This window comes from Phascolarctos cinereus, unplaced genomic scaffold (genome assembly GCF_003287225.1).
Source record: "Phascolarctos cinereus isolate Bilbo 61053 unplaced genomic scaffold, phaCin_HiC Scaffold_726;HRSCAF=1367, whole genome shotgun sequence".
Classification (NCBI taxonomy): domain Eukaryota; kingdom Metazoa; phylum Chordata; class Mammalia; order Diprotodontia; family Phascolarctidae; genus Phascolarctos; species Phascolarctos cinereus.
In genome coordinates this window covers 101,616,703-101,643,439 of record NW_027556098.1, presented here as the reverse complement: position 1 = coordinate 101,643,439, position 26,737 = coordinate 101,616,703, and the positions used below count along the sequence as shown (strand labels likewise).

The 26,737-nt window shown below is 37.0% G+C and overlaps 1 protein-coding gene across 1 annotated transcript in view; it reads right to left on the bottom strand.

The window, feature by feature from the left end:
• PHLDB2 (pleckstrin homology like domain family B member 2) overlaps window positions 1–26,737 on the bottom strand; it is a 118,498-nt gene that overhangs the window by 71,175 nt on the left and 20,586 nt on the right. Inside the window, exons 2-4 of the mRNA XM_021007107.2 lie at window positions 25,846–26,229; window positions 16,930–17,073; window positions 15,257–15,388 (exon numbers count right to left, since the gene is read on the bottom strand). Of these exons, the coding sequence (XP_020862766.1) occupies window positions 15,257–15,388; window positions 16,930–17,073; window positions 25,846–26,229 (660 nt within the window). The remainder of the gene's footprint in view (window positions 1–15,256; window positions 15,389–16,929; window positions 17,074–25,845; window positions 26,230–26,737) is intronic.

Genomic DNA, 26,737 nt, shown 5'->3' with positions numbered 1-26,737 from the left:
TTTGTGAAACGGGGTGGGACATCTAATTTCATTTTCATCTGTATAAATCTGGCTCAGTAGAATGCAAGCCCTTTGAGAGCTATTCTCATTTTTTCTTTGTTTTCTCAGCACTGAAACACAGTGTCTGGCACAAAATAGGAATTTCATAAATGAACGAACAGATGAATGAACTCTGGGACAACACAGTATCCATGGAATAAAGTTTCAGCCCATACAAGTTAAGACGAGACATTTCTATGGTTCATTAAGATTTTTTTTCAAGCAAATAACAGCTAATAATACAGTTTGAGGGCACTGAGTAATACCATATACCCTGGGGTGTGGCTTAGATGATAATGATTTCAGTGTCATGTCACTAGAAAGCTGAAAGAAAAGAAATAAACATCAAAACAGAGGTGAAAGATAAAACAGTCTGAAAAATGGCTACTTTGGGGACAGATTAAAAAGCAAGCTTAGAAAAACATTAAACAGCCAACATAGCAAACAACAATCACTAGACAGCAAACAGGAAACCCAGGGAATAGTGTCAATTATTAATGCTCGTTAATTTCAATGCTGGAATGCCAGATATCAGTTACAACTCCTGAACAGCTGTGAGTCCTAAGCTAAAGCTGACACAGGGAGATGCTTTTACTCGATGCCTCAGCTCAAATACACTTTTGCCTTCTAAGCTAAGACACACTAATCGAAAAGGCAGGTCCTTTTTTTTTTTTCCTTTGGCGAGGGCGGTGGGGGGGGAGGCTCATGAGTGTTTCATGAGTTTCATTTTAGCTCCTTAAAAGCTCTATTGTCATGGTCACCATGCACTCCAATGATGTATTCATTAAACCAGCAGGCAGCTAAGGACAAATTTTGTGCTATCTGATCTACATGAGTGAGAGGAAAGTGGACAGTTAAAAAAACAGAAAGGGGATTTGATAGTTTTTTTTTCCAAAAAAAGAGAAAAAGAAAAATTTGAAAAAAATTAAATGGTGCATTCCTGATTGCTACTGACCCTCTTCAGTTGCTGCTGTAATTGTTCCCTCATGGACTCAGGGCAATTGTCAAGCTGGGTCTTCTGCTCGGAGTATATTTCCTGCAGCCTCTCTAGTTTTTCCCTCTCAGCATCAAGCTTTACCTTCTCCTGAAGTTCAGAAAATAGAAGAATAGAATTACCTTAAACACCCAACCAAGAGTGAGCAATCATTACCAGTGCAGATGACAAGTAAAAAAGATGAACCAGACAGCTTGTGGGAGTAGAAACAGACGGTTGTATTAGTCACTGGGACAAAGCAGCATAAAGGTAACTACAAGGTGGAATCATACACCTTCGATTCAGTTGTGTTTTCATTCCTAAATTTAGCGCAATCTGATCATCACTAGCCTCACCCCGCCCTGCCCCCTTCCTTTCCTTACCTCCTCCTACCTGCTAGTAGATAACAGGTATGCTGCCCATCTTTTAAAAAGGCAGTGGTATCAACAGGCCCATTAGTCTATAGTCAGTCAACAAAAAAACCCCACAGGAAATGAAGACAAAATAAGGCAACTTTGCGAAGAACCACTCACCTATGTGCTACAAGCTTGAAAGACAAAGGAATTTATACCACATTCCTGACTGAAGCTGGATTCTCTCAGGGAACAAGCAGCAAATACTCTGCATTTAAATTGTATTATTTTAGAAATTCTTTTAATTTGTTCATGCCACTTGTGTATCTTTAAGAAAATTATTCGTTTCATAAGTTAAAGGTTTGAAATAGTTCAAGCAATTTTTCAGACCCAGCTTACGAGAAAGAAAAGTGATTCTTTGTCTCATGCAGAGAATCTTAAGCTAGAAAAGACCTTAGAGATAACTTGGTTCATGGGGTTCTTAATCTGGGGTCCATCAACTTTTAAAAAATATTCTGATAACTGCATTTCAGTAGAGTTGGTTTCCTTGGTAAACTTATATATTTTATTGTATGCATTTAAAAACATTCTGAGAAAGGGGTCCACAGGCTTCACCTACAGCCAAAAAAGCAGCTGACACAAGAAAAGTTAAAAATCCCTCATCTAGTTCAATGTCTTCATTTTAGATATAAATAAATTCAGACCGAGGAATGGGAAGTGATTTACCCAAGGTCATGCTTTGATATCAGGTAATCAGGAGAACAGCCAGGATTTGAAAGCAGGTATTCCAACTCTAAATCCAATGCTATTTCCACCTCAGCAGTCACACCAGCTTACACCAGTCAAGTGGCAAGAGAACTAGTAGAAAGTATTAGTAGACAAATTAATTTCTGTTACTTTTCTGCAAGGCTGAGAAGGTGAGAAATCAGATGGCATCCACATCAGAAGACAGAAAAGTGAAAGTGTGAGACTGACTATGAAGGTGGATACGACTCAAAAATTTATGGTGCTATCAAACATCAGAAACCCAGCTACCAGAAGAAAGCCAATTATGATTTTGTCTTTGTGATCGGAACAGTGGTTGGCACACAGTAAACAAATGAATGTTGAATGAATTGAATGAATGAATGGCTAATAAAATGAGGAGAATAAAAGATGGAAAGGAAAATATCACCACTTCCTTTCCCATCCTAGTCATGCTTGATGTGGGTTGATGTCATGATGCTGCCTTTGGTTGATACCACAAAGCACCATTAATAACTTTTTTAGGAAGTGAGGGGAAGAAACCACTTTCAGTATGCTGGGGTTTGCCTTAATCTCTTTCCCCTCATTGGATGCATAGACACAACTAACCAATATCTAGGCCTGGGCTACTCAGCATTACTCTTGCTCTCACTCTCAGTGTCAGAAGTACTCAGAGCATCATTAGCATTAAAGGGTCCAGAGCCCTTTAACAACTTACCCTCTTAGTGTTTCACTGTCTCTGAAAAGAAAAAAGTGTAATAGTCTCTAAATATATGACTGGAGGACTAAATATATTGGATGTCCCAAAAGTCTTAGTGACATTTTAAGCTTTAGTAGGTTAAATATAAAAATTTTTAAATGCTACTAACTTAAAACTTCTTAAGCTTTAATAATCTTAAAACTGCATGAAGACCATATAAATAGAATCAAACTATAAGATGTCACTATAAGGGGGCTACCACTACTGAAATTCAAATTCTCTTAATTATACTTGAAAAATATTTTAGCTTTTTTAAATAAAATAAATGTTATAATAGCTTAGAGACACAATGATATTAATAAGGATAGGGATTGAACTGTGATCTTGGTATAAGGCTGTCCCAGGTAAGGAAATACCTTTTGCCAAGGCAGGTCTGCAAATTTTCTACAATTTAGAGTCTTAGAGGGTTTCCTAGAGAGCTGAGAGGTTAAATGATGTATACTGTACGTCACAAACCCAATATGTTCCATAGTTAGGACTTGAACCTAGAAGTTTTATGATTCTAAGCTACTTTGTTATCTGCTGTGATACTGCCTCTCTTAATAGCAGGATATTTTTTGAAATTTGGATTTGGATTTATGCAACAATTCCTTTTAAAATTTCTTAAATACACGCGCGTGTGCACACACACACACACACACACAAACACACAAAATCTTGAAGTTTGTCTTAAAGGGAAAATACAGACATAAATGTTTATAAGGTTGTATTTTGTTTTTGTTTTGGGGGTTTGGGTTTTTGGTTTTTTGCAAATTCAGACTTTATAAGCCAATCCGTCAGTAACCATGACATTTTCAGAGAAGAATTGATGCCGTTTTTCTCCAAACAACATTTCAGTCTATGTAAAAAATTCCCGTTCCTTAAGTCTTGGGAAATAGAATAACCTTCACTTGATTTCGATCTTACAAATTGACAGCCTTTCTATTTTCCGTTTCTTAAATCTTCCTTCTTTAAACCATAAAATGATACAAATTTGCATTAGATCTCATTACCCAGAAATTATTTTTTTTCCTTGCCTTGTACCTCCCTGCTATACCTTCACATAAATTACTAGAACTGATCTGTATGTGTCACATAATTCTAAGATTTGGAATGAGAAAGATACTGCATTGGTTTTCTCTTTCATTCTCCGGAGGATATTCTCATTCTAAAGTTTTTCCTGATAAAAAGGTAGTTTTGTTTAATCTGTCTGCATAGCCACCTTTTGAATTTAAGACTGATTGATTAAAGACAAGACACTAAATAGTGGGCACTATTTTGCATCAATGCTCTATTTTTGCAGAAATCAAACAAGATAATTCCAACCCCTGGAAATTCGAAGTGTTCCAGTCTCAGATGGGTCTGGGAACCAAATTCTAACATATCGGTCACAAGGAAAGCTGCTTTGTAATATTCTTCATAAATACTAAATTTTAACCTAAATGACCCTATGCCTCCAAATGATTTAATGATAGCTGTAACTTCTAGTAGTAACAAAAGATAGAAGCATTTACTCACCAGGAACATTAACTTGACAATGCAAGCTGGCTTCAGCTTGCGACTTTTCAGATTGTAATTAAAAAAAAATTTTTTTAAAGATAATAGACTCTTTGGCCTTGTGTCTAGGATAAAATGCCATTTCCTCTAACTTGGGACCATCGCCTGCTCTACCTTAATGGCAGATAGATTTCATCTAACAATTTCTTTCTAACTGTATCTCTATTAACACTTTATTGTCAAGCTTATTTGTGGCAGAGAGGCAAAAAAGATAAAGAATAGACCCTCCACCACAGATTTAACTCAAGCACCATTTATATGAAGAACTAGCATTTTGTGAGTTTAAACTTTTATTCATTTAAAAAACAATACTACTTAAAATTCATGGTGGTCCTGGTTTGCAAGTAAATTATTGTCACCATAAAAAAAACCCTTCATATCTTGGTGACCACAGCTTACAAGTAAAAACACAAACATAGTAAATAAAAAGAATAATACCTTATATTTATATAAGGGCTTCTTTCTGAGAAGACTCAAGGCCTTTGCAACTGCAGACAAAGGGGTAGCTAGGAGAAGGAAGAAAGCAGGTACATCTTCCCTATCTATGGCTTTACTCAGTAAATATCAGCCAATTTCTTGGAGCCCAAAGCAATAGGCTGTCAGAAGGATGCAAAAAGGAAAAATGGGGTCAGAAGAACAGAGTGAGTGGCGAGTGAACAGCTACCCAAGTCACAGAAGACAGAATACCACTCCAAGAAATGGCTCAGGTAGAGATGTTGAGCCAATAAGGAAATAATATTTCTCTCTTCTATTTATAGTTCAGGAAGTTCTTGCAGTTGTGCAGCTCAGTTTAAAGAGGTGATTAGAGCAGGAAATATCATTTTCCATATGTGAGATAAAACAGAGTAACATTTGAGACTTATGGCCTTTGATCATTTTTTTAAAACAACATAAATACTAAAATAAGATTAAAAAAATGAAAACAATTAAATAAACACATCTATTCTAACTCTCTTTGAAGGAAAAAGCATTTGGGCAAAGGTCATTTCCCTGGAAATGAATGCTATTACCATCACTTTACTTTCCATTATTTTTCCCCTTAAAGAAAATCATCTTTACACACATTAAAAAGATCATTATCATACACAAAATATAACCCCAAAAATCACTACATGAAATCATAAATCTATTATATACAGTTTAGGGTTTTTTTATGAGTATGTAATTAATTATACAAATTACTTTTAAAGCTGTGCTTCTTGTCTGTGTAACCTTCTGAAATTCCTTCTGTTCTCTTCTGTGTATTTTCTTTTAAATGCTTCAATGCCCTCCTTTTCTTTTTATTTTCTTTTTTTTTGGGGGGCAATACTTTTGCTAACCTCTTCTACCCCACACATTTCTCTCTCCCCATCCCCTTAAAGAAAACCCAGAAAAACCGAATCCTTCTAACGAATATGCACAGTCAAATAAAACAAATCCACATATTGGCCATGTCCAAAAATGCATGTCTCACTCTACAAGGCATTAGATAGCTGGCTTCATTATCCTCCGGAGTCATGGTTTATCATTGCATTAATCAAAGTTCTTAAGTATTTCAAGTTGTTTGTTTTGATGTTGTAGTTTCTATGGTATAAAGTGTTCCTGGGTTCTGCTCATTTTACTCTGAATCAGCTCTTATGAGTCTTCCCAGGTTTCTCTGTAACTGCCTCTTTCATCAGGTCTCATGGTGTACATTCTTATACCATTATTTGTCCATCCATTCCCCAATTAATGGGTGTCCCCTTTGTTTCCAGTTCCTTGCAACAAAAAGAAGAGCTGCTATAATTTTTTTTTTACATTTGAGTCCATTTTTTTTCTTCTTCTTGTTTTCATGAAGAAATCCTTTAAGTAGCATTTTGCTCTGCAGAATAAATTTTTTTATGGTCCATAAACAATAGGCCCAGCAGGATTTTGTATTTTTTATAACCTTCAGTCAATTGTGTGATTGTATAGAGATGATCTATTGTGGAATCTTGATCGGAAAAACCCAGCCTTTTTCTGTTCAGTAACTACATTAAGGATTACCCAATGTGTGGTGTATTTAGATTACTCCCCTAATTTTTTTTTTGGTGAGGCAATTGAGGTTAAGTGACTTGCCCAGGGTCACATAGCTAGTAAGTGTCAAGGGTCTGAGTCCGCATTTGAACTCAGGTCCTCCTGACTCCAAGGCCGAAGCCCTATCCCACTGCGTCACCTAGTTGCCCCTATTCTCCTAAAATGTTTACGTAGCTGGAAAACAGCATATAGGTTGTAGGCATACAGATTTTTAATAGATTAATGAGCTCTTTCAGATGCCTGAGGCAGGATTCAAACTCGGGTCTTCCTGACTCTAAGTTCAGGAATTTATCCTCTATACCACCTAGTTTCCTCAAAAAAACACATGAGCGAAAAAGGAAGATGGCTAGGTCATATAGATAGAGGAAGGAATAGTGATGGCCAGTGCATGCATTCTTCTGGTATCCTTGTAAAGGCAAGAGAAAGTGCATGTTGGCTGGGGCCTCTGTGGTGAATTTCTAGAAGGACATGTGTAAGAGTTGCAGAGGACGTATGGCTTTCAAAGGATTATAACGTATATTGTTGGAGAGGGTATCCACATCGATGCAATTATGGATCCATTTGAGCATACTTGAGGATTTTATCAAAATGCTCTCTCTATAAGGTTTCAGAATATTGTAAAAAACATAAAGAAAACAGGGACACACCCTCTAGTCCATTGGATTACAATGTGACAGCAACAGAGAGGAGGCCCCTCTGACTCTGATCCTTCTCTATCTGGAGAGACCTCCCTACTGCACATCACCAAGATTGATCTTTAACATTCAAATAGCTTCTGACACCACCAGAAACTTTCCCTGAATACCTGGGAGAAAGCTGGCAATGTGCCCCGCATCCAAACATGCAAAGCCCCAGCACCATACTCCCTCACTTGAATGAACTAGTACTTCTTGCTTGTATACAATGTAAATACTACACTTCCTTGTGTATTAATTCAATATTGGTTTCTTAATCTAGGCATCCTTAATATGTCTGCCCACGTTTTAGAATGTAAACTTAAAGGCAGGCCCATATGGTGTAAGCCACTGTCTATACTTGGGCCTGGCTGCATATATAAACAGTATCTTAATCTATTTGATGACACTCCAAGATAAGCACTAGAAAACCTTAAATAACACAAGATCTACAAAAAAATAAAATCTGGCTTTCCAAACCAGTTATGGGAAACTATACCCAAAACTTTCTTCTGTCACCAAAGGGGAATAAGTTAAATAGCCACCAAAAGCAGGCCACCTTCCTACTAGGCTTGGAATCACCCTGATTCACTGGTACCTGCCTTTGTAAAATCTGGGGTCAGCATAAAGGATGTCTTATCAGTGTTCAAGTTCAACTAAACAGCAGTATCTTTTTTTTTTTTGGTGAGACACTCAGGGTTAAGTGACTTGCCCAGGGTCACACAACTAGTAAACATTAAGTGTCTGAGGTTGGATTTGAACTCAGGTCCTCCTGACTCCAAAGCCAGAGCTCTATTCACTGAGCCACCTAGCTGCCCCAAAATTTATTTATTTTTTTTTGGCGAGGCAGTCAGGATTAAGTGACTTGCCTAGGGTCACAGAGCTAGTAAGTGTCAAGTCTCTGAGGCTGGATTTGCACTCAGGTCCTCTTGACTCCAGGGCTGGTGCACTATCTACTGTGCCAGGAGTATCTTGAAAGCTTTTGGTAAGCTTGGGCCACAAATTACATAGACAAAAGCTAGAGGTAGAGGCAGCTGGATGGTATAGTACAATGGTGTCAAACTCAAATCTAAATGTGGCCACTAGTCTGTGCATAAGGATCCCTGTGGGCTGCATATTAAGTTTAAACAATGTTTGATTGCATTTTTATTTATTTTGTTAAATATTCTCTAATTGCATTTTAATTTGGTTTTGCAGGACTGAGGAGCCTTGTGACCCCGGGCTGTACATCTGACACACATAGAACTAAAGACTTGGAGTTGTATGATTCTGGGCAATTCATTTCACATCTCCTAATCTCAAGTTTCTTCATCTATAAAATGAGAATGATAACAATAGCACTTACATTAGGAGTTGTTGTGAGGATCGAGGGAAATAACTTATGTAAAGCACTCTGCAAACTTAAAACTCTCTATAAAGGCCAGCTATTATTATAACAGGCATGTGGAAAGGGAAACGTGATCTAAAGAGCAAAAAAAGCCCAAATCTTTCAGATTTACACATTGTTCTACTCTTTTGTAATTGTTGTTTAGTCACGTCCAGCTCTTCATGAACCTGTTTGGGATATTCTTGGCAAAGATTCTGGAGTGGTTTGCCATTTCCTTCAACATCTCAGTTGAAGGAAACCGAGGAAAACAGGGTTAAGTAACTTGCACAGGGTGACACAGTAAGTGTCTGAAGCTGTATTTGAACTCAGGAAGATGAGTGATTCCTGACTCCAGGCCTGGCATTTTATGTAATGTACCACCTAGCTGCCCCATGATATTCTATTCTAATAATAAAAAAAAGCAAGTCAGCACATACATCTCACAGTGGAGCAGATAACTACAGCTGTACTAAAAAAAAACAGAAAAAAATTTTCTACATATAGTTAGTTACTTGTCTGAAATTTGGCTAAATGCTTCCACTATTAAGAAAGACTTACCTGGAAGCACAAAGAAAAAAGAAAAAAAAGAAAAGGGGAGGGGGAAGCAGCTAGGTGGCACAGTGAATAGAGCTCCAGCCTTGGAGTCAAGAGGACCTGAGTTCAAATCCGGACTCAGACACTTGACACTTACAAGCTGTGCAACCCTGGGCAAGTCACTTAACCCCATTGTCTAAGTAAAAAAAAACAAAAACAGGTGAAATTCTAAATAACATACCCAGAAACATCCTTTAATTTATTCTGGGTTTATACAGACAGAACTCTGCCACTCAGGTTATACAGAGGTGGCGAACCTTCAGCCTCAAGGCCACATGTGGCCGTCTAGATCCTCAAGTGCAGCCCTTGGACTGAATCCATACTTCACAGAACAAATCCCCTTAATAAAAGGATTTGTTCTGTAAAACTTGGACTCAGTCAAAAGGCCACACCCAAGGACCTAGAAGGCCACATGTGGCCTCGAGGCTGAAGGTTCTCCAGTCCTGGTAAGAAATATTTCATTCCTGAACTATACAGTGGAAAGTAAGATAATGGATGTGTATCTAAAAATGAAGTAACATTATCAGCCTATCTGCAACAGAACTAAAATCTTTTTTACATGCTGGATGGTGGGTAGAAATGTACAAGGCAGTGCTTTTATTCTCCTTTATGGTCGATCTCACTCTCAAGAGAGGTTTTTCAAACTTCCTCTCTTTTCTCCTCAAGCTTCTGGTAACTCTCCCTCAACCTAATGTCTCAGTTGAGCATCATACCTCTTACTTGGCTCAGAAAATTGAGAATGTTTGCCCTGAGCTCCTATTTCTTGCTTTATCTTCATCACAAAATACTTTGATAGGATCTCTCATCCTCTCTTCTTCTTGGCCCCCACACTCCAGTTTCTGATGATGAAATGGACCTTTCCCTTGCCAATGCCAAAATCTCTCAATGTGCACTTGATCCCATCTACTTTCATCTCCAGCAGATTGTCCCCTCAATCATGTCATCTCTCTCTAATCTTCAAGCTCTCCCTAGCTATTGGGTTCCTTCCTTACTGCCATCAAACATGCCCAAGTTTCCTTATCCTTAAAATGCCTTTATTAGACCCTATCATCCTTTCAGAAAAACTGTGATCTTATATTTCTCTTCTTTTTCTCAGGCAAGTTCCTAGAAAAAGCTGTAGACATTCATGGCCTATACTTACTTTCCTCTCATTTCTCTACTCTGAAATTTAGCTTCCAACCTCCTCATTCAAATGTAACCTCTCTCTTCAAAGTTACCAATGAATTGGTAACTCCATCAGTTGCCAAATCTGAACGTCTTCTCTTGATCCTTATACATATATGTTTCTCCTTCAACTTTTTTGGTATTTTTTTGAGTGAAGTTGTAATCACTTCTTAAGGGCTTAACATATAGACCTAGTTTTGAAAGCTGCTGAAGTTTTTATCAGGCACAGGAACACTATAGACATGCATATATTGACTAACCCAAAAACATCAGGTTACCCATGAGTTTATCTCATGAGAATCACACATTCTTTAGAAGTCATTCTAAGTGGGGCAACTGGGTGGCATAGTGGATGAAGCTCCAGCCTTGGAGTCAGGAGGACCTGAGTTCAAATTTGGCCTCAGACACTTGCCACTTACTAACTGTATGACCTTGGGCAAGTCTCTTAACCCTGATTGCCTCACCAAAAAAAAAAGTCATTCTAAGTAACCCAGACTCTAGAAGACTTTCTGATTTCTTGTTTATGTGTTTTTTCTTAAGATAAAAAAGCTAAGCTGGTTGATTTAAATGTGGGTATATTCTCATCCTATAAAGCCCTCAGTTTTTGTTTTTGTTTTATTTTGTTTTGCTTTCATAGCATCTTAAAACATCTTAGGGAAGGTGTGGAAAGAAGCCCTATAAGCCTTACTGGCTTCTTCAAGATGTAATACTTTCCTTGGTCACACATTTCCTGGTCAGAGTTAAAAAACAAAAAAACAAAAAACATCCAGATGGCATGAACTGATAATTGTTGTTGTTCAGTCATTTCCAGTCGTTTCTGACTCTGTGACCTTCTTTGGGATTTTCTTGGCAAAGATGCTGGAGGCATTTGTCATTTTCTTCTCTAGCTCATTTTGTAGATGAGGAAACTAAGGCAATCAGGGTTACATGATTTGCCCAGGGTCATACACCTGAGGTTGGATTTGAACTCAGGAAAATGAGTCTTGCTGACTTCAGGCCCGTCAGTCTATCCACTGTGTCACCTAGCCGGCCCAAAGTAGCAATAGCTGCGTTTGATTTAGTCTTAGCCAACAAGTACTGGAAAGTCTGGCAAAACCATAAGACAGGTAAACAGAAAAACATCACATATTGTGGGGTTTCAAGTTCTGGGTTTCTAGGACTTCGCAATTGGATTCTCTCCCAAAGCAGGGGAGTCCTCCAGTCTTAGTAGTTCTAAGTCTAAGACTCTCTTTTGTTCCTTTCATGAGTCTCCATCTCTTGCTCAAAATTACCTTTCAAACAACATTACGCAAAAAGGGAGGCTAACTGAGTCAAATAACTCAAAGGAGAAATAACCAAGAATTCCAAAAAATGAAGAACAAACCTGTGAAATACTTCCAGCAACTATGAAGAAACAAATATAAGGAACCATGGCATCAGAGAATTGGAACATCCTATTACATGTAGATGATGATGCTTACCATGTTAGACATTTCATCATGCTATTTAACTAAGTTGCATGTGTGACTAGTTAGCACAGGATACTGGATTTCAAGGACTGACTTAGGATACTTTGGTGAATCAAAAATATATCCTTGCATTTACAAAGTTCTATGAATGCTTTTGCCAGTTTTTGACCAGCAGAGGAGAGTGAAAAGAAGGATTAAAGTTGGTGTGTATGTATGTTTGTATCTGTATCTCTTTATGGCTATGTAAACTTTTTATGTATCTGTCTTATATATACATATAATACATATCACACAACATTCATATATAATAACTTGCATACATATAGGGATATAAAGAATTGGAAGAGGCTTTAGAGTATAAAGAAAGGTATCCGAAGGGAATGCTGGGGGTTGGGTCTGCCATCAATGGACTAAGGGGCTTAATGCCTTTCATTTATATAACATTGTATGATTTTTTGGTGGTGCAATAGATAGAACACCAGGCCTGGAGTCAGGAAGACTCATCTTCCTGAGTTCAAATCTCACTTACTGTGAGACCTTGAGTGAGTCATTTAACCTTGTTTGCCTCAGTTTCCTCATCTGTAAAATAAGCTGGAGAAGGAAATGGCAAACAGCTCTCTTTGCCAAGAAAACTCCAAATGGGGTCACAAAGAATTGGACATGACAAAAATGGCTCACCAACATGATTTACAAAACATGCACTCTTATTTAATTTTCACAACAATTAACTTGGGCAAATCATTCAACTTTTTCATGCCTTAGTTGCCTTATTTTTAAGATGAATATATAATCTGTAATATCTCTTCCAGAGCTCTAATACTACACAATTTATACATAGTACATAGATGTTATAACTACTTGCTTATTGTATAATATATGTGATATATGAATACAAATGCATGTATTATATAGATATATATGCACAAGCTTATTTGTAAATATTTATACATATACACAATATGTACATACATACCTGCCCAATCTATATTTGATTCAGCAACAAGAAATGACATTTACATAGCTTTGCAAAGGACTTTAAATTCTTTTTTTTTAACATTTGATCTGGTGAGGTAGAAGTACAAGCATTATTATTCCCATTTTACAAATAAGGAAACTGAGTCCCAGAGAGGTTAGATGACTGGCCAATAGTCACTAGGTAAGTAGCAGAACTGGGACTGAAACCAAATCTCTTTTGACTCCAACTCCTGTACTCAAAATATGGCCTCTCTAAAATAATAAGTGGCATTTATTTAGTGCTTTAAGGCTTAGAAATTTATTAAATGACATTATGTAATTTGATAATAATAATTTATAAAGTGCCTTCTTTAAACAAGGTATGTGTTATGGGATGAGGATACAAGGATTTAGGACCCTTACAATGTGGAGAATCTAATGAGGGCAAACAGGTAAGCAAATAAGTGTGACACAAGGGGAGAAGAGTGAGGTAAGTATAAAGGAGAAGAAGAGTTCAAATTCTCTGAGAAAACTGAAGCATAGGGCACATTTACCTGACATGTGGAGAGGGGTGAGTGGTGCAGGGGTCAGCTGGGGGACTTCATGGAAGAGGCCAAAGGAACATAGGTTTAGAGTGAAGGGATCTCTGAGATCATTTGGTCCAACTGCTCATTTTTTCAGATAATAACCTTGAAGTCCAGAGAGGTTAAGAGACCTGTCCAAGGGGATACAGGTGATAGTATCCATTGAGTTGAACCTTGAAAAAAGAAAGATTTCAGCAGAGAGAGGGAAAGGAGAAATGGGGAGGGGTTGTCTGAGTAAATAAATATAGGTGGGAAAGGGACGAACAAGATTGGCCAACTGAGAGAGGTCCAGTTTTACTGGAACAGAAGAGTATATGACAGGTAACAATGTGAAATAAGGTAGACTGGAACCAACTTGTGGGAAGTTTAAATTATCTTAGTGGCAAAAGGGAGTCAATGGAAGTTTTTCAAGCAGGAAAGTGACAGTCATATCCATTCATTAGGGAGATTATTTTGGCAGCTATGTGAAAGATGAATTGGAGAGGGAAGAGACTACTTAGTGGGCAGGAGGAGATGAAGGTCTAATTTAGAGTGGTGGCAGTGTGAGTGGAGAGAAGGGGACAAATATGAGAGGACTTGTGGAGCAGAAGAGATAGCCTTGGATGTGAGAGATTAAGGAAAGGGAGGAGTCATAGTTTCAAACCTGGGTAACTCAAAGGATAGTAATGCCATAGAATGAAATAAAAATTGTTCTAGATAAATTTTAATAGAATATTTTTTCTTATATAATTATACATTTTTAAATAATTATAATTAAAAATAATTATGTGATTAAAATGTATAAGTATAAAATTCAAATTATATATATATATACAGTATACATTAAATATATTATAAAATAGATAATTAAAATAGAAAATATAGTATAGTAATTGATAATTATTTGTAATACAATATAGTTATATATTTTATGTGAAAATATAAATTTTATAATTTTTTAAAAATAAGAACAAGACTGGGTCTTACAGTGGTGATAAGTTTGGTCTGTGGATATTGAGTTTAGGATGTCACTAAGACATGCAGGTGGAGATAGCTAGACATCCACACATCTGCATGTGTGTGCACATATACACACATTAGACTTTCCTTTATTTTCTCTCCTCCAATCAAACATTAGGATATATATACAGTCTGATTATGTTGTGAGGGGCGAGGGGGGGGAGGTGAGTGTGTGAAAGAGAAAGAAGTCTTCCTTTCTTTGCCTCATTTCTCTCTTCTAATGGCTCTAAAGGTGAACAGGACAAAGTAGGACAAATGAAGGGCCTGGATAATCTGCAACCCCTGAATCATGACAAGGTAGTGGCTGTGTTGTGCTCCCTCCAGTTTGGGACCTACACTGCTTATGAGCAACCTTTTTCAGTAAAATCTCCAACCAGTGCATCAAGGGTATCTCTCACCTATTGCCATGGCTCTCATTGGATTTTCACATTCCCCACTTAATATTGGGGGAGGGTGCCCAGGAACAACTTAGGCATGTTTGCCAAGATCAACACACCTGCAGTTAATGCCACTGTACTAAGACAAACACCCATCTTAAAAACAAACAAACAAACAAACTGAAAAATGAGATCCACAGTTGTACAATTTTAAGTCCTAAAAGTGAAATATCAACAATAGGGAATTACACCAAACAACATGTCTACTATTTGGATTCCAAAGAAACAAAAAAAGTTAATCATTCTGAAGGAACAACAGATTCTTATGAGAGCCAGCTAGTAAACCACCTGTGTCTTTGCTCTTGGATAGATGGATAACTCACTCCAATTGCAACACTACCTCATCATTTGACCCAAACCATCCCATATTATCCCTTTGGTCTATAGTACTGCCATTCTAAGAATGTGACCAATCATACCGAAATAATGGAAGTCAAGAGGTAATGCATCCATTGTTAACATTTTAGTGAATGGGAAACTATTCAAAATGTCAAGTTTAATAAAATACAGAGAGATATATCCATAAGAAAAAAAAATGCAATTGATCAGTATTAGAATCATTTAAAGTGCCTTTGGTTTGCTGTGCTTTTACCTTGGTCTTTTCCCAATAATGGTCTTTTCAAGCTCTGCTATCTTCCTATTTAGATGGTCCAATATCTCCTTTTCTTTCATAAGTTCGGCTGATTCTGCTTTCTGTTCACCATCCAGAAGGGCAAATTCCATATCTCCCTGAGAACACAAAACATTTTTCAGAGTGTCTCTTTCAAAGCATAAGATCATAGATGTAGAGCTGACAAGAACCTCAAAGGTATATAGTTCAACCCCCCCCTTATTTTACAGGATAAGAAAACTGAGGTCTAGGAAGGTGATCATTTGCCCAAAGACATAGCAGTGGTAAACATTAGATATGAATCCAGGTCCTCAACTCCAGAGTCAATGCGTTTTTATCTGACCATTGTAGGGGCATTTACAAGACCAAACCAATAAGAAAATTTTGATTGAGCCAGCTTACCGTCTCAACTATGTGGTCAGGTATGTGGAAGTCCTGAGACCTGAACATAGTTTTATTAAGAAAGCTATTTTTCCTCTTCCTTTAATCTTACTTTACACTTCTTCTGCCTACTCTTTGAACAGTGGGTCTTTTTAATTTCAGGACCCTATTACACTCTCTAAAATTATGGAGGACCCCAAAGAGCTTTTGTTCATGTGTGTTATATCTATCAATATTTACTGTATTAGAAATTAAAAAGGTAAAATTTTAGAATACTTATTAATTCATTTAAAATAATAATAAACCTATTACATATTAACATAAACAACATTTTTTAAACAAAAAAAACTTCCAAAATAAAAAAAAATTAGTGAGAAATGATTTGTTTGACATGTTTTTGCAAATCTCTTTAATATCTGCCTTAACAGAAGACAGCTGGATTCTCATATCTGCTTTTGCATTCAATCTTTTGTGATAGGTTGTTTTGGCTGAAGTCTATCAGGAAAATTCAGCTTTACACAGCTATATAAATGTACAAAAGAAGAGTATTTTAATAGTAAAAACAACCACTTAGGATTATTATAAAAATGGTTTTGACCTTGTGGATCCCCTGAAAGGGTCTTAGGGATGCCAGGGGTCCAATGGCCACACTTGGGAATGGCTACAGTAGAGCATACTTATAGGATATTATATCAACTTCTTGTATCTAGACTGAGCACCAGCTAATTTGGGAGCAGACGCATACCTCTTGGCTCTCTTCACTAAAGTCAAAGTGAAAATTGCACACAGCCTGGAGTGAAAGTATGGGATTCCAAGCAATGGCAAATGTAGGAAAGTTTCTAGTGTTTGCCAACAAAGATGGTATGAGTAAAAGACAAGTAAGCACCTTCCTTACTCCCTTAGATATTATAGGTATCATTTATTAAGCAAAACCAAAATGTAAATGGGTATTTCAGCTAATGGACTCTATAGGGTAAATCATATACTATACAAAAGCAAGTTAATGGATAAAACTTATTTAAAAAATAAAAGCTTGGCATCTTTGTCTCAGTTGATTCACTAAGAGATATCTGCATTCTTGTTCTGTACATAGTAGAGGCCCAATAAATGTGTAATTGATGATGGTTTGTGCTGGTGTCCTCATTCAGCTATCATAATTTGATCATAATAATCAACAGAAAGCTTTTAACTACCGCCACTACCCCCCCCAAAAAAAAGGAAAAGAAAGAAAAGAGAGAAGGTAAGTAGAGGGAGAGAAATGATTTCATGTGCTTCCTACCTCTCTGGAAGATTCATCCATCTGATCATTGAGGTCTTTAATCTTTTTTTCAAGTTCCTCAAGGTTATTTAGTATCACCATTCGGGCCTCTTCCATATGAGCCAATTCCTGACTCCTCTGCTCTTCATTTCCACTTTCGGGTGTCTGTAATTAATTCACACAGAAAGAAACTATTTAAAACTCAATGCACTGAGTCCCCAGCTAACAAAAGAGTTGTGTTCCAAAAGTTCATTTGTAAAACAGTTCAGGAGTAGGGGACACATTTTTTCATAATGTTATCAGTGGTGGCCAGGTTCCCAGTTAACCCCACCCCACCCAAGTCTATTCAGAGTCACAGAATGTTAGGATTGGATCTTAGACGTTGCCTAGTGTAATCTCTTCATGTTGCAGATGAAGAGACTAAGGCCCAGATATGTGAATGACAGCTAGTTGAAAAGCCTGGACTAATACCCTGGTTTCTCAGCTTTCATTCCAACGTTCTTTAGACCTCTGATAAATCTCTTGCAGCTTCAGAATTCCACCTTTGTACAAGTGAAAAAGCCTTTTCTAAGCATTCTGCTAATATTTAGTGCTACTCTAGAAGTCCCTGCTATCTAGGACCATCATCATCATCATTATCAATAACTGCAAAATTGCGAAGTATGTGACATGTTAATACATTTCTCTCCATGAATAGCATGCTTCCTTTTACCTTCTGAAGATGAACTAGAAGAGCCAACCTCAGAACTCGTAATAACAAAAGCCATTATTAATAATTGTTTAAAAAGCTATAAGCCTATGCCCATTGCCAAGTGAATCAATGGATTTTTTTTTCTGTTTTTTTGATGAAGCCTATGAATTAATTTGTATAAGGGACTCTCAATAGAGAATAGTCCTTGACCAAGCCAGACCAATCCCACCTGCTATACAACTTGAAGCCTCACAGACTTGTCAGGGAACTATGAGAGGTTGACTGACTTGTCCAGAGTCATACAACCAGTATGTGGGAGAGCTAGGACTTGCATTCAGCTCTTCCTGACTCAGAGGCCAGCTTTCTATCTACTTTGCCATCTTGCCTCTCCTGGAATCCTTATTGTTCTAGAATTGGAATATCTATTATTCTACCAATTGAGCAATCAGTAAAAAAAAAATTTGAAAATGAGCACATGAGAATACTGATGAAAATAACAATATCCCTATCTAGTATCAATCAATAAACATTTATTAAGCTCCTACTATGTGTCAGAAACTGTGTTAAGTGCTTTTGTTAAAGAGGCAAAAGACAGTCCTTGCCCTCCAAGAGCTTACAATCCAACAGGGGAGACAACAGGCAAACAAATACGTACAGAACAAGCTATATATAGGATAAATAGGAAATAATTAACAGAGGGAAGGCATCAGAATTAAGAGGGATCAAGAAGGGCTTCCTGTAGAAGATAGCATTTTAAAAAAGCCAGAGAGGTCAGTAGGTAGAGCAGAGAAGGGAGAACATTCCAGGAATGGGGAACAACCCGAGAAAATGCCCAGAGTCAAGAAATGGAGCACCTTTATTATGGAACAGCCAGGGAGGCCAGTGTCACTGATTGGAAGAATATGTGTCTAGCAGGGAGGTGTAAAAAGACTGGAAAGGTAGGAGGGGGCTAAGTTGTGAACCAGGATTTTGAATTTGATCCTACAGGCAATAAGAAGCCACTGGAGTTTATTGAGTAGGGAGGTTGACATGCTTGGACCTGAGATTTAGGAAAATAATTTTCTTGTTCCTCTTCCCCTTCTTGTACTTTTCTTTCTTTTATTTTTTAGGTATATTATGGAATAAACAGGAACTTTTTTTTGCATATGTAAGTTAACCTGGGAACCAAAGAAGTATGTAACATATTATTTCTATGGGAAAATGGAAAAGAAAGGAATACATGACCCAGGGAAGAATCTTTTCCCTACAGCTGCACCAGCTGCTTGCCACCCAATAAGAAGGGAACAGAGTGCTGCTAGAAACATCCCTACCACAGCTGTGGACTCCAATGGCCTCCCAGAAAGGAACACGGTTGGTTTGGCTTAGGAAATACTCCTTTTCTGAAATTCCATGGGGAGCCCATTCCTGCTGCTAACATGACACAGGCCAGCTATTTGTATAACAGTTTACATTTATATGACCCATTAGAATTTATTTATTAAAAAAAAGAATTTACTTATTAAAAAGCACTTTCTTGACAATCCTGTGCACATAGTGTAGGTATTACTATCCCCTCCTTTTTTTTTTAATTGGACCTGTGGTTTCATTAGGGGTCCTGGTGTGAAACTTCCTCTTACTAACTTGGCAACTTTGAGTCTTAGAGAGCTGCCTTGGGCTTTCAAACTTAAGTGATTTGCTCAAGGTCGTATAGCCAGTATCATGTCAGATATGGCATTTGAACCTAGCCCTGATTCTAAGGACAATTCTACATCCATTAAACCAAGTTGACTCTCCTTCTTTACAGGTATAACAGGGGGATTGACCTAAGAATGCCTACTCTTTTGACACAGATATGTCTGAGGTACGGCTAAAATTAATAGGATGTTCCCATAGGCATAGTACAAGGACATATCCTGGATGGATGGCTTGCCACTAATATATATGAAAAATTCTCAATCCAGGTAATATCAAAAATTTTTACCAGATGCGGAAATTGAGGCCCAGTGTGGTAAGACAACTTGTCTGAGGTTACATGGCTAGTAAGCTAAAATCTTCCGGTCCATGTCCTCTGACCCTGTGTCATACTTAAGTAAAGTTTTCCTAATGCAAAGAATACCTATACACACATATGTATATATGTATGTATGTATGTATATGTATATATACACATATACATGTGTGTATATTTTTCTCTTTTTCTACTCTTACTTTTTCACTATTCCTAGGAAAATACTTTTTGTGCAAAAACTCAAGTACTATACCATGCAATATATTAATATATTAAATCACAGACAGTCTATTGAAACTATAAGTTCCATAAAATCAGGCCCTGTATCTTATTTAAGCCTTGTATTTCTTTCAACACTTAAGTTCAATGTTTATACATAGTAGAAGGATATTGCTCTGTAATAAGTGACAAGACTAAGAGCACAAACATATATTTCTTGGTACCTAAACTATTGTAAAACAAACAAACAAAAAAACCCCAAACATTAGATAATTCTTAATTCAGAAAATCTCCCAAAAGCTTTCTTTATAAAGCCAGTGTCATTCGCAAAATGGTTAACGTTTGTTCCTACGTACTTCCTACCCATTCTCAGGTTATTAGACTATCAGTCTCTTTTAATAAGAACTCCCTGCTAGGTAATTTAAAAAATACAATGTAAGTTCTATTTTTTTCTAAGTTCTGATATGGGATATAGTTTTATACCTCAAAGGCCCAAAGACCAAGAAAGGTCAGTTTGTCGCACTAAATAATTCTCAGAATGCAAAATGACTAAAAGTTTGGCATGCAAGATACCATATAATATACATTGAAAGAGAAGCTGAATACACAATTACTTAATTTTGTCTGACCAAGATGGCATACTTTTTCTAATTCTCTTTATTATATTTCATTCAAATTATAACAACAACAAAAACCATATAGCTTCTGTTTCAGTTTCCTCATCTGTAAAATGGGGATAATGGCACTTTATTCCCAGGGTTGTTGTGAGGATCAAATAAGATAATACTTGTGAAGCACTTTGTAAATCTTAAAGTACAATGTAAATGATAGTTATTATTATTACTGAATATAAAACTACCAGAACAAAAAAAAAATCCCACTGCCCTACTCTCCAGTTGCCTCTTTTATTGCTATCTGACATTCATTTCCTTAACAATGAATGGCATTCCTAAATCACTGACAAGTAATCCTAGCAGGAAGGCCTCATTTAGTCCAGTATCCTGTTTGGTTAATGCTGACATTACATCTTAGATTTCAACTTCCAATGTGGATTAAAAATAGAATCTTTCACTTATGGAAGTAAAATATTTCACTGGCTGCAAACAACCTGTAACATGACTAATTCTACAGGTAAATAACTCAAGGAGTCAGTGGTGGGGTGGGAGATGAGGGCTGTGGGGGCAAAATGATAGGAATACGAAAGTAATATACACAATTTCAAGTAACTGATTATTAAAATGGGTCAAGTTTGACAATGGATAAAAAGGGCCAAATGGATCAAAGTATATGAACTCTCCAAAATGAACATTTTCCCTTAAAAATAATTCTCAAAGTAAATTCTTTAAGGGGAAAGCCTATTCATGGGGCTATCTCATTTAAAATGACATATGGTTATTGTAAAAGAATAAAAAAACCCTGAAAAGGGGGATTATTTATCACTTAACTTATAGTAAATCTAAGGTTTTAAATAACATTTTAAATTAACCAGAAAAACAATATATGTGACAACAATAATATAAATGGAAATTATTATAAAAAATTGAAACTGAATGTTGTGAGATTAAAATGATCAAGGCTGACCCCAAAGAAGAAATATGAGAAGGCAGCCTCCACACTGCACCCCGCCAACCTTCCCCCCCCCCCTCCCATCCTCCTTTAAAGAAGAGAGAGACTAAAGATATGGAACATTAGATATAATCTTTTCAGTCAGACTTTTTCACTGTGTTGGTTTTGTTGAACTTTTTTTTCCCCTTGCTTTTTTATTCTTTGTTATAGAGGATGGCTTTCAGAGGGACACGTTGGGAAATGAAAATAAAAACAAAAGAAATCAATAAAAACATTTTAAAAAAGAATCTTTTCTACATAGAAAAAAGCTCCATAGTTGAAGCCTTGGACCCAGGTTCAAATCCTACTCTTGCTATTTATTGGACAAGTCACTTAATCTCTTTAAACTTAAATTTCCTCACATGTAAAATGAGGTTGTTCTAAATGGACTTTAATATTCCTTCAAACTGTCAATCTATGATTCTATGATTTATATGGTGTTTTAAAGATACAAGTTACTTTATACACATTATTTCACTAATAGTCACTTCTTTTATTTGAAGAATTGAAAGTAAGAAAGCATTTCTTTCTACCAGTAGAATAAAGTAGAAAGGGAGCTTTAGATATGACTGAAATTAGAATGATATTTCCATAGGCAGTCAGTAACAAGGGGATGTCCTGGATGGATGGAATGCCACTAACACACTCAAACAGATAATTTAATTATCATAGAGATAGATCTCTGTTATTTCTATATTTTAAAATATGTTCTGTCTTGGGAGTAACTTGATCCCCACAGAAAAGTACTCATTTTAGTTCTTTTCACATAATCTCTCTTTTTAGAATTTTTTTAAAAAGTTCTTTTAGCCACAAATGGAGTCCTTCCATGGAAGACAGAAAACTTTCTCAAGAAGAAGTTGAATCTTAATTTCTACTTGTCCCTTGTCTTATGAAGGCAGAGTCAAAAAGGGTCAATTACTAAATAATCAAATTTCCTAGGACATTTGTATCTTCAAAATTTTGGCTCACTTAAATGCCACTCAAATTCCCTATATAGTCAAAGCAGCTAAAAATATGTTCTTTTCCTTCTATAAACTCCAAGGTCTACTTTTAATGAGCCATGTATTTTATCAAACAAGTATTAAAGGATTTTTAAAAATGCTTAACAAGGAACAGAGGCTAAGCAAGTCAGTGCAGTTTACAATTTTTGTTTTTCTCAAGAGAAGTCTACTGCTGTCAGGTGACTTCTCTCTCAAATTGACACATAGGCAAGATCTCTTTTGGTAAAGGCAACAAGGGAGAGGACTGTCTTCAAAACTGATCACTTTGTGACCTGTTTCAATCAGTGACACCAGGCTTTCTACTGAGTTCTCTCCTGTAGTTAAATTTCTATTTTCTAGAGCCACTTTAGTGGAAAGAGATGTTGCTGTAAACTACAGCCATAACATTCAATTAAGAAATTATATTAATTAGGTTCATCTGCTAGACCTTATTCAGCTGGTATTACCAGTATTCTCATCTGAACTCTGTCCAGGAAGGAACCTATCCATTTCCCAGAGAAAGTACAGAAATGACCATTTTGCCAGATGACACTGAATGCTAGCCATCTTTTCCAGGGTGGTTTAGTTGTACCCTCTCTCAAATTCTCTGACATACTAGTGGGGTGGAGTGTGGGGTGAGGGGTGAAGGTCAGAACACTCCTGACTCTCCTACAGCAATCAATACTGGGTAATCTCTCCTTTGAAATTTAAAGTACCCAGTCCAACTCCTGGAGGCTCTTATCTACTGGCCCCTAGGTCATTCACTCTCCTTTCTTAAGGAATTCAGTTTCTGACTCTTCCTCTTCACTCAACTCCTGTCCCAGTAGTGGAGGATTTTAACATATATGTTGATATCCCTGAAATACCCTAAAGTCCAAATTCCTCAGTCTATTCAATTGCTATGGTCTGCTCCTACATTACACCTTAGCTGCACACAGGCAAGGTTACACCAGTGCTCCAGATTAAAAATCTCTGAAATTCCTTTATCTAATTATAACCTATCTTTCAATCTCTCTTTATGCTTTACTTCTGCTAAATGTATCCACCCTTACATCTCCTAAACTTCTCCATTGATGTAGTTTCTTAACTTTCCTCCCTTCATAATCTTCACTCTTTAATTAACCAACTCAACTTTACATTATCCTCAACTCTCTAATCCCTTGGCTCAGTGTTCTATCGCCAGCCATGCTCGATAGATTCCAAACTTGGGTTACTCTCACCATTCATCATCTCCTCTGCTGTTATTCAGTCCTGAAAAGAGCTAGAGAAAGTTTTGAGACTGTGTTGACTGGGGCTTCTCTCACTCAGCCTATTTACACTAGCCTCTTAATTGTCCCTGCCTTAAGTTTCTCCTCACTCCAATTTCAGTCTCTCAAAAGCATGTTCTTAAAGTTTAAAACTATGTCACTCCCCTACTCAATAAACTTCAGTTACTTCCTATTGCCACTAGGATAAAATATAACCTCTTGTGTGTCACATAAATATTTACATCCTATCTATCTCCAATCTACTTTTCCAGCCTTATTACACATTACTCCCATTCAGGCACATTGTGGTCCAGTCCAGCTAGGCTTCTTACTATTCTTCCTTTACAACTTTCCATCTCTAGTCACCATGCCTTTGTATTGGTTGTCCATTATGCTCACCCCACCTGTTGAGACTCCTAGTTTCCTTCACATTTCAGCTGAGGTGCCATCTTCTTTAGGAAGCCTTTCCTTTCCCCTGTCACCCTTGCTCTTTGTGCCTTTCCCCAAGTTATCTAGTATCTATTTTGTACATACACAAGTACGTACATGTTATCTCTTCTGAAGGACAGGGACTTTTTCAAGAAGGTGACTGTCATACAACCAGGACTTAGCAAATGTTTGTTGATTGATCATTAACAAAAATTGTTTCAAAGATTTTTGTTATATAAAATCTCTTTAGAAGAGTTGTGTAATTAGATTCTAAAGCATAAATCTAGGACATTTTCAATTAAGAACTATGAAAAGACATATGGTGAAATTCAAATGAAGAACTTCAGTGGAGCCAAAAGACTGAAGGCATCACATTCTATGTGAAAGGCAATGAGAATAGAGGCAATTTCTGTTCCTTATTCATCTTGGTGATAACATCTCCAGGGAATTCAACTATTGTCTTTTTGCAGCTGACTCCCAAATCTACATATCTTGCCCTCATCTTTCTCCTGAGCTCCAGTCCATATCTCCAATTGTCTGCTTAACATCTCCCCCCACATGTTACATGGGAATCTCAAATTCAACATGTCCAAAGCAGAATTAATTATCTTTTCCCCTAAATCCTTCCCCTTCTCCTAACTTCCATATTTCTGGGGAGGGTGGCACCAATTTTTTTTTTCAATTGCCTAGGTTGAAACTTAGGAATTGGCTTCAATTTTCATTCTTTCTTGCTTTCTGTAACCAATCAGTTGCCAAGTCTTTGTCAATTTTATTTCCACATCTGTCCTCTTTCCTCTACTCACAAAGACCCTCAATCAGGTCCTCACTGTCCCTCCTCTGGACTACTGTAATAGCCTCCTAACTGTTCACCCTATCTCCAGGCTCTCCCCTCTATAATCTATTCTCCATGTAACTGTTCATTTGATATTTCTAAAGCGCATGTCTGACTATTTTATTCCTGTGCACAGGAATTCTTAGGACACAACACGAAGTCCTTTGTTTGGCATTTAAATACCATCCCCAATCTGACTCCGATCTATCTGTCTTTCCAGACTGATCACATATTAGTTCCCTCTGTGCACATTATTATTCTCTATACACAATATTCTATCTCCTTCATCTGCCTTTACACACAGTTTGTCCATGTATGGGATACTCTCCCTTCTCTGACCCTCCCCCCTCCCCATATCTTAGAACCCTGAGCTTAGCTTAGCTCAAGCATTACTTCCTAACAAGAAGCTCTAGGTGCTCTCCTCTCATTCACACCAATGTTGCTTTGTATTTATTTTGCATATTTTTGAATTACTTACCTGTGTACATATTGTTTCCCCTAGTAGAATGGAAGCTCTTTTGTAAGGCAGGGACTGTTTTGTTTTTGTCTTTGTATCTCCAGCACCCAGCACAGTGCCTGACACCTGATAGGTGCTTGTTAAATTGAATTGCATCCTAAGTCACCTCCTCAGGTTGGATGTAAGTAATTTCTAGACTTGTGACTTTTTGGCAATGCAAAAGGGCATCCAGTTAAGAAATGCTACATATGAAAAATGTTCAACATAGATAACATTAGAAATACCTATCAGACTTTCTTTCAATTTCATTTAAGAAATCCCTAGCATGCTATTGTTAAGCCAACCAGAATACTTATTGAAGTTGGTTGGATCCTTGTATTTCACTTAAAAATTATTTGAAAACTAAAATTGTGAGGTCCAAAAGATTCTAAGTTACTGCATGTGACACTAAAGCAGTGTATACTTTTTTTTTTCACTCCAATAGCATTACCTTTGGTACGATACTTAGATAGGCAGACTCACTGGAAGCCTTCAATAAGAGAGAGGAAGGTAATGGGGGAGTCTTGGCGTGGTCACTGAAGGGTTCATCATTTCTGAAACTCCTTGTGGAAGGTAAGCTGGTAGCATTCTGACTGAGGCTACTGAACGCTGACAACTCTGAATCAGTAATGGAGGCTTTCCGGTGGCACCTGTATCTTGTTTCCGGAGGTAACATGGTTTCATCAAACACAGACTCCTCATCGGAAAGCTGCAATTTCTCAAGCTCTTTGTTAATCTTCTGCACATCAGCAACAGTGGTCATAGCAATTGAGCTACTGTCAGGCTTAGTATATTCTGCACAAAGGCTGAGGATCGTTTCCAGGCGCTGTCTCTCCTAGTGTAGAAAGAGAGTGAAGGGGGAGATCAGCGAGTCTTTCAGGGAAAAAACAATTTTTAGATAATTAGACTAATCCCGCATCAGAGATGCTCAGTGCTTTCATGATTACTCTCCAGTGGCTACATTTACTAATCAAAGAGTAAGAGAGCTTAAACAGGTAGAAAAATGGATCTGTAGGTAAAATAGATGGATAGATGATAACTAAGATAGATAGGTGCTAGTTAGAGATAGATCAATAGATAAGAGATAAGATATCTAGAAGATAGATGAATAGTTATAGAGATAAGATAGAAAAATGATAAATAAGATAGATGATAAATATATAGGTGATGGGGTAGATAAAAGATAGAGATGATAGGTAGATAGATAGATAGATAGATAGATAGATAGAGAAAATAGGTAGTAGATTACAGTCAACCTTTCTCTTTACACTTCAGTTCTGACAATATTCTTTTGTATTAATAGCACCACAATGCCTAGATACAAAGTAACTCAATGGATATTG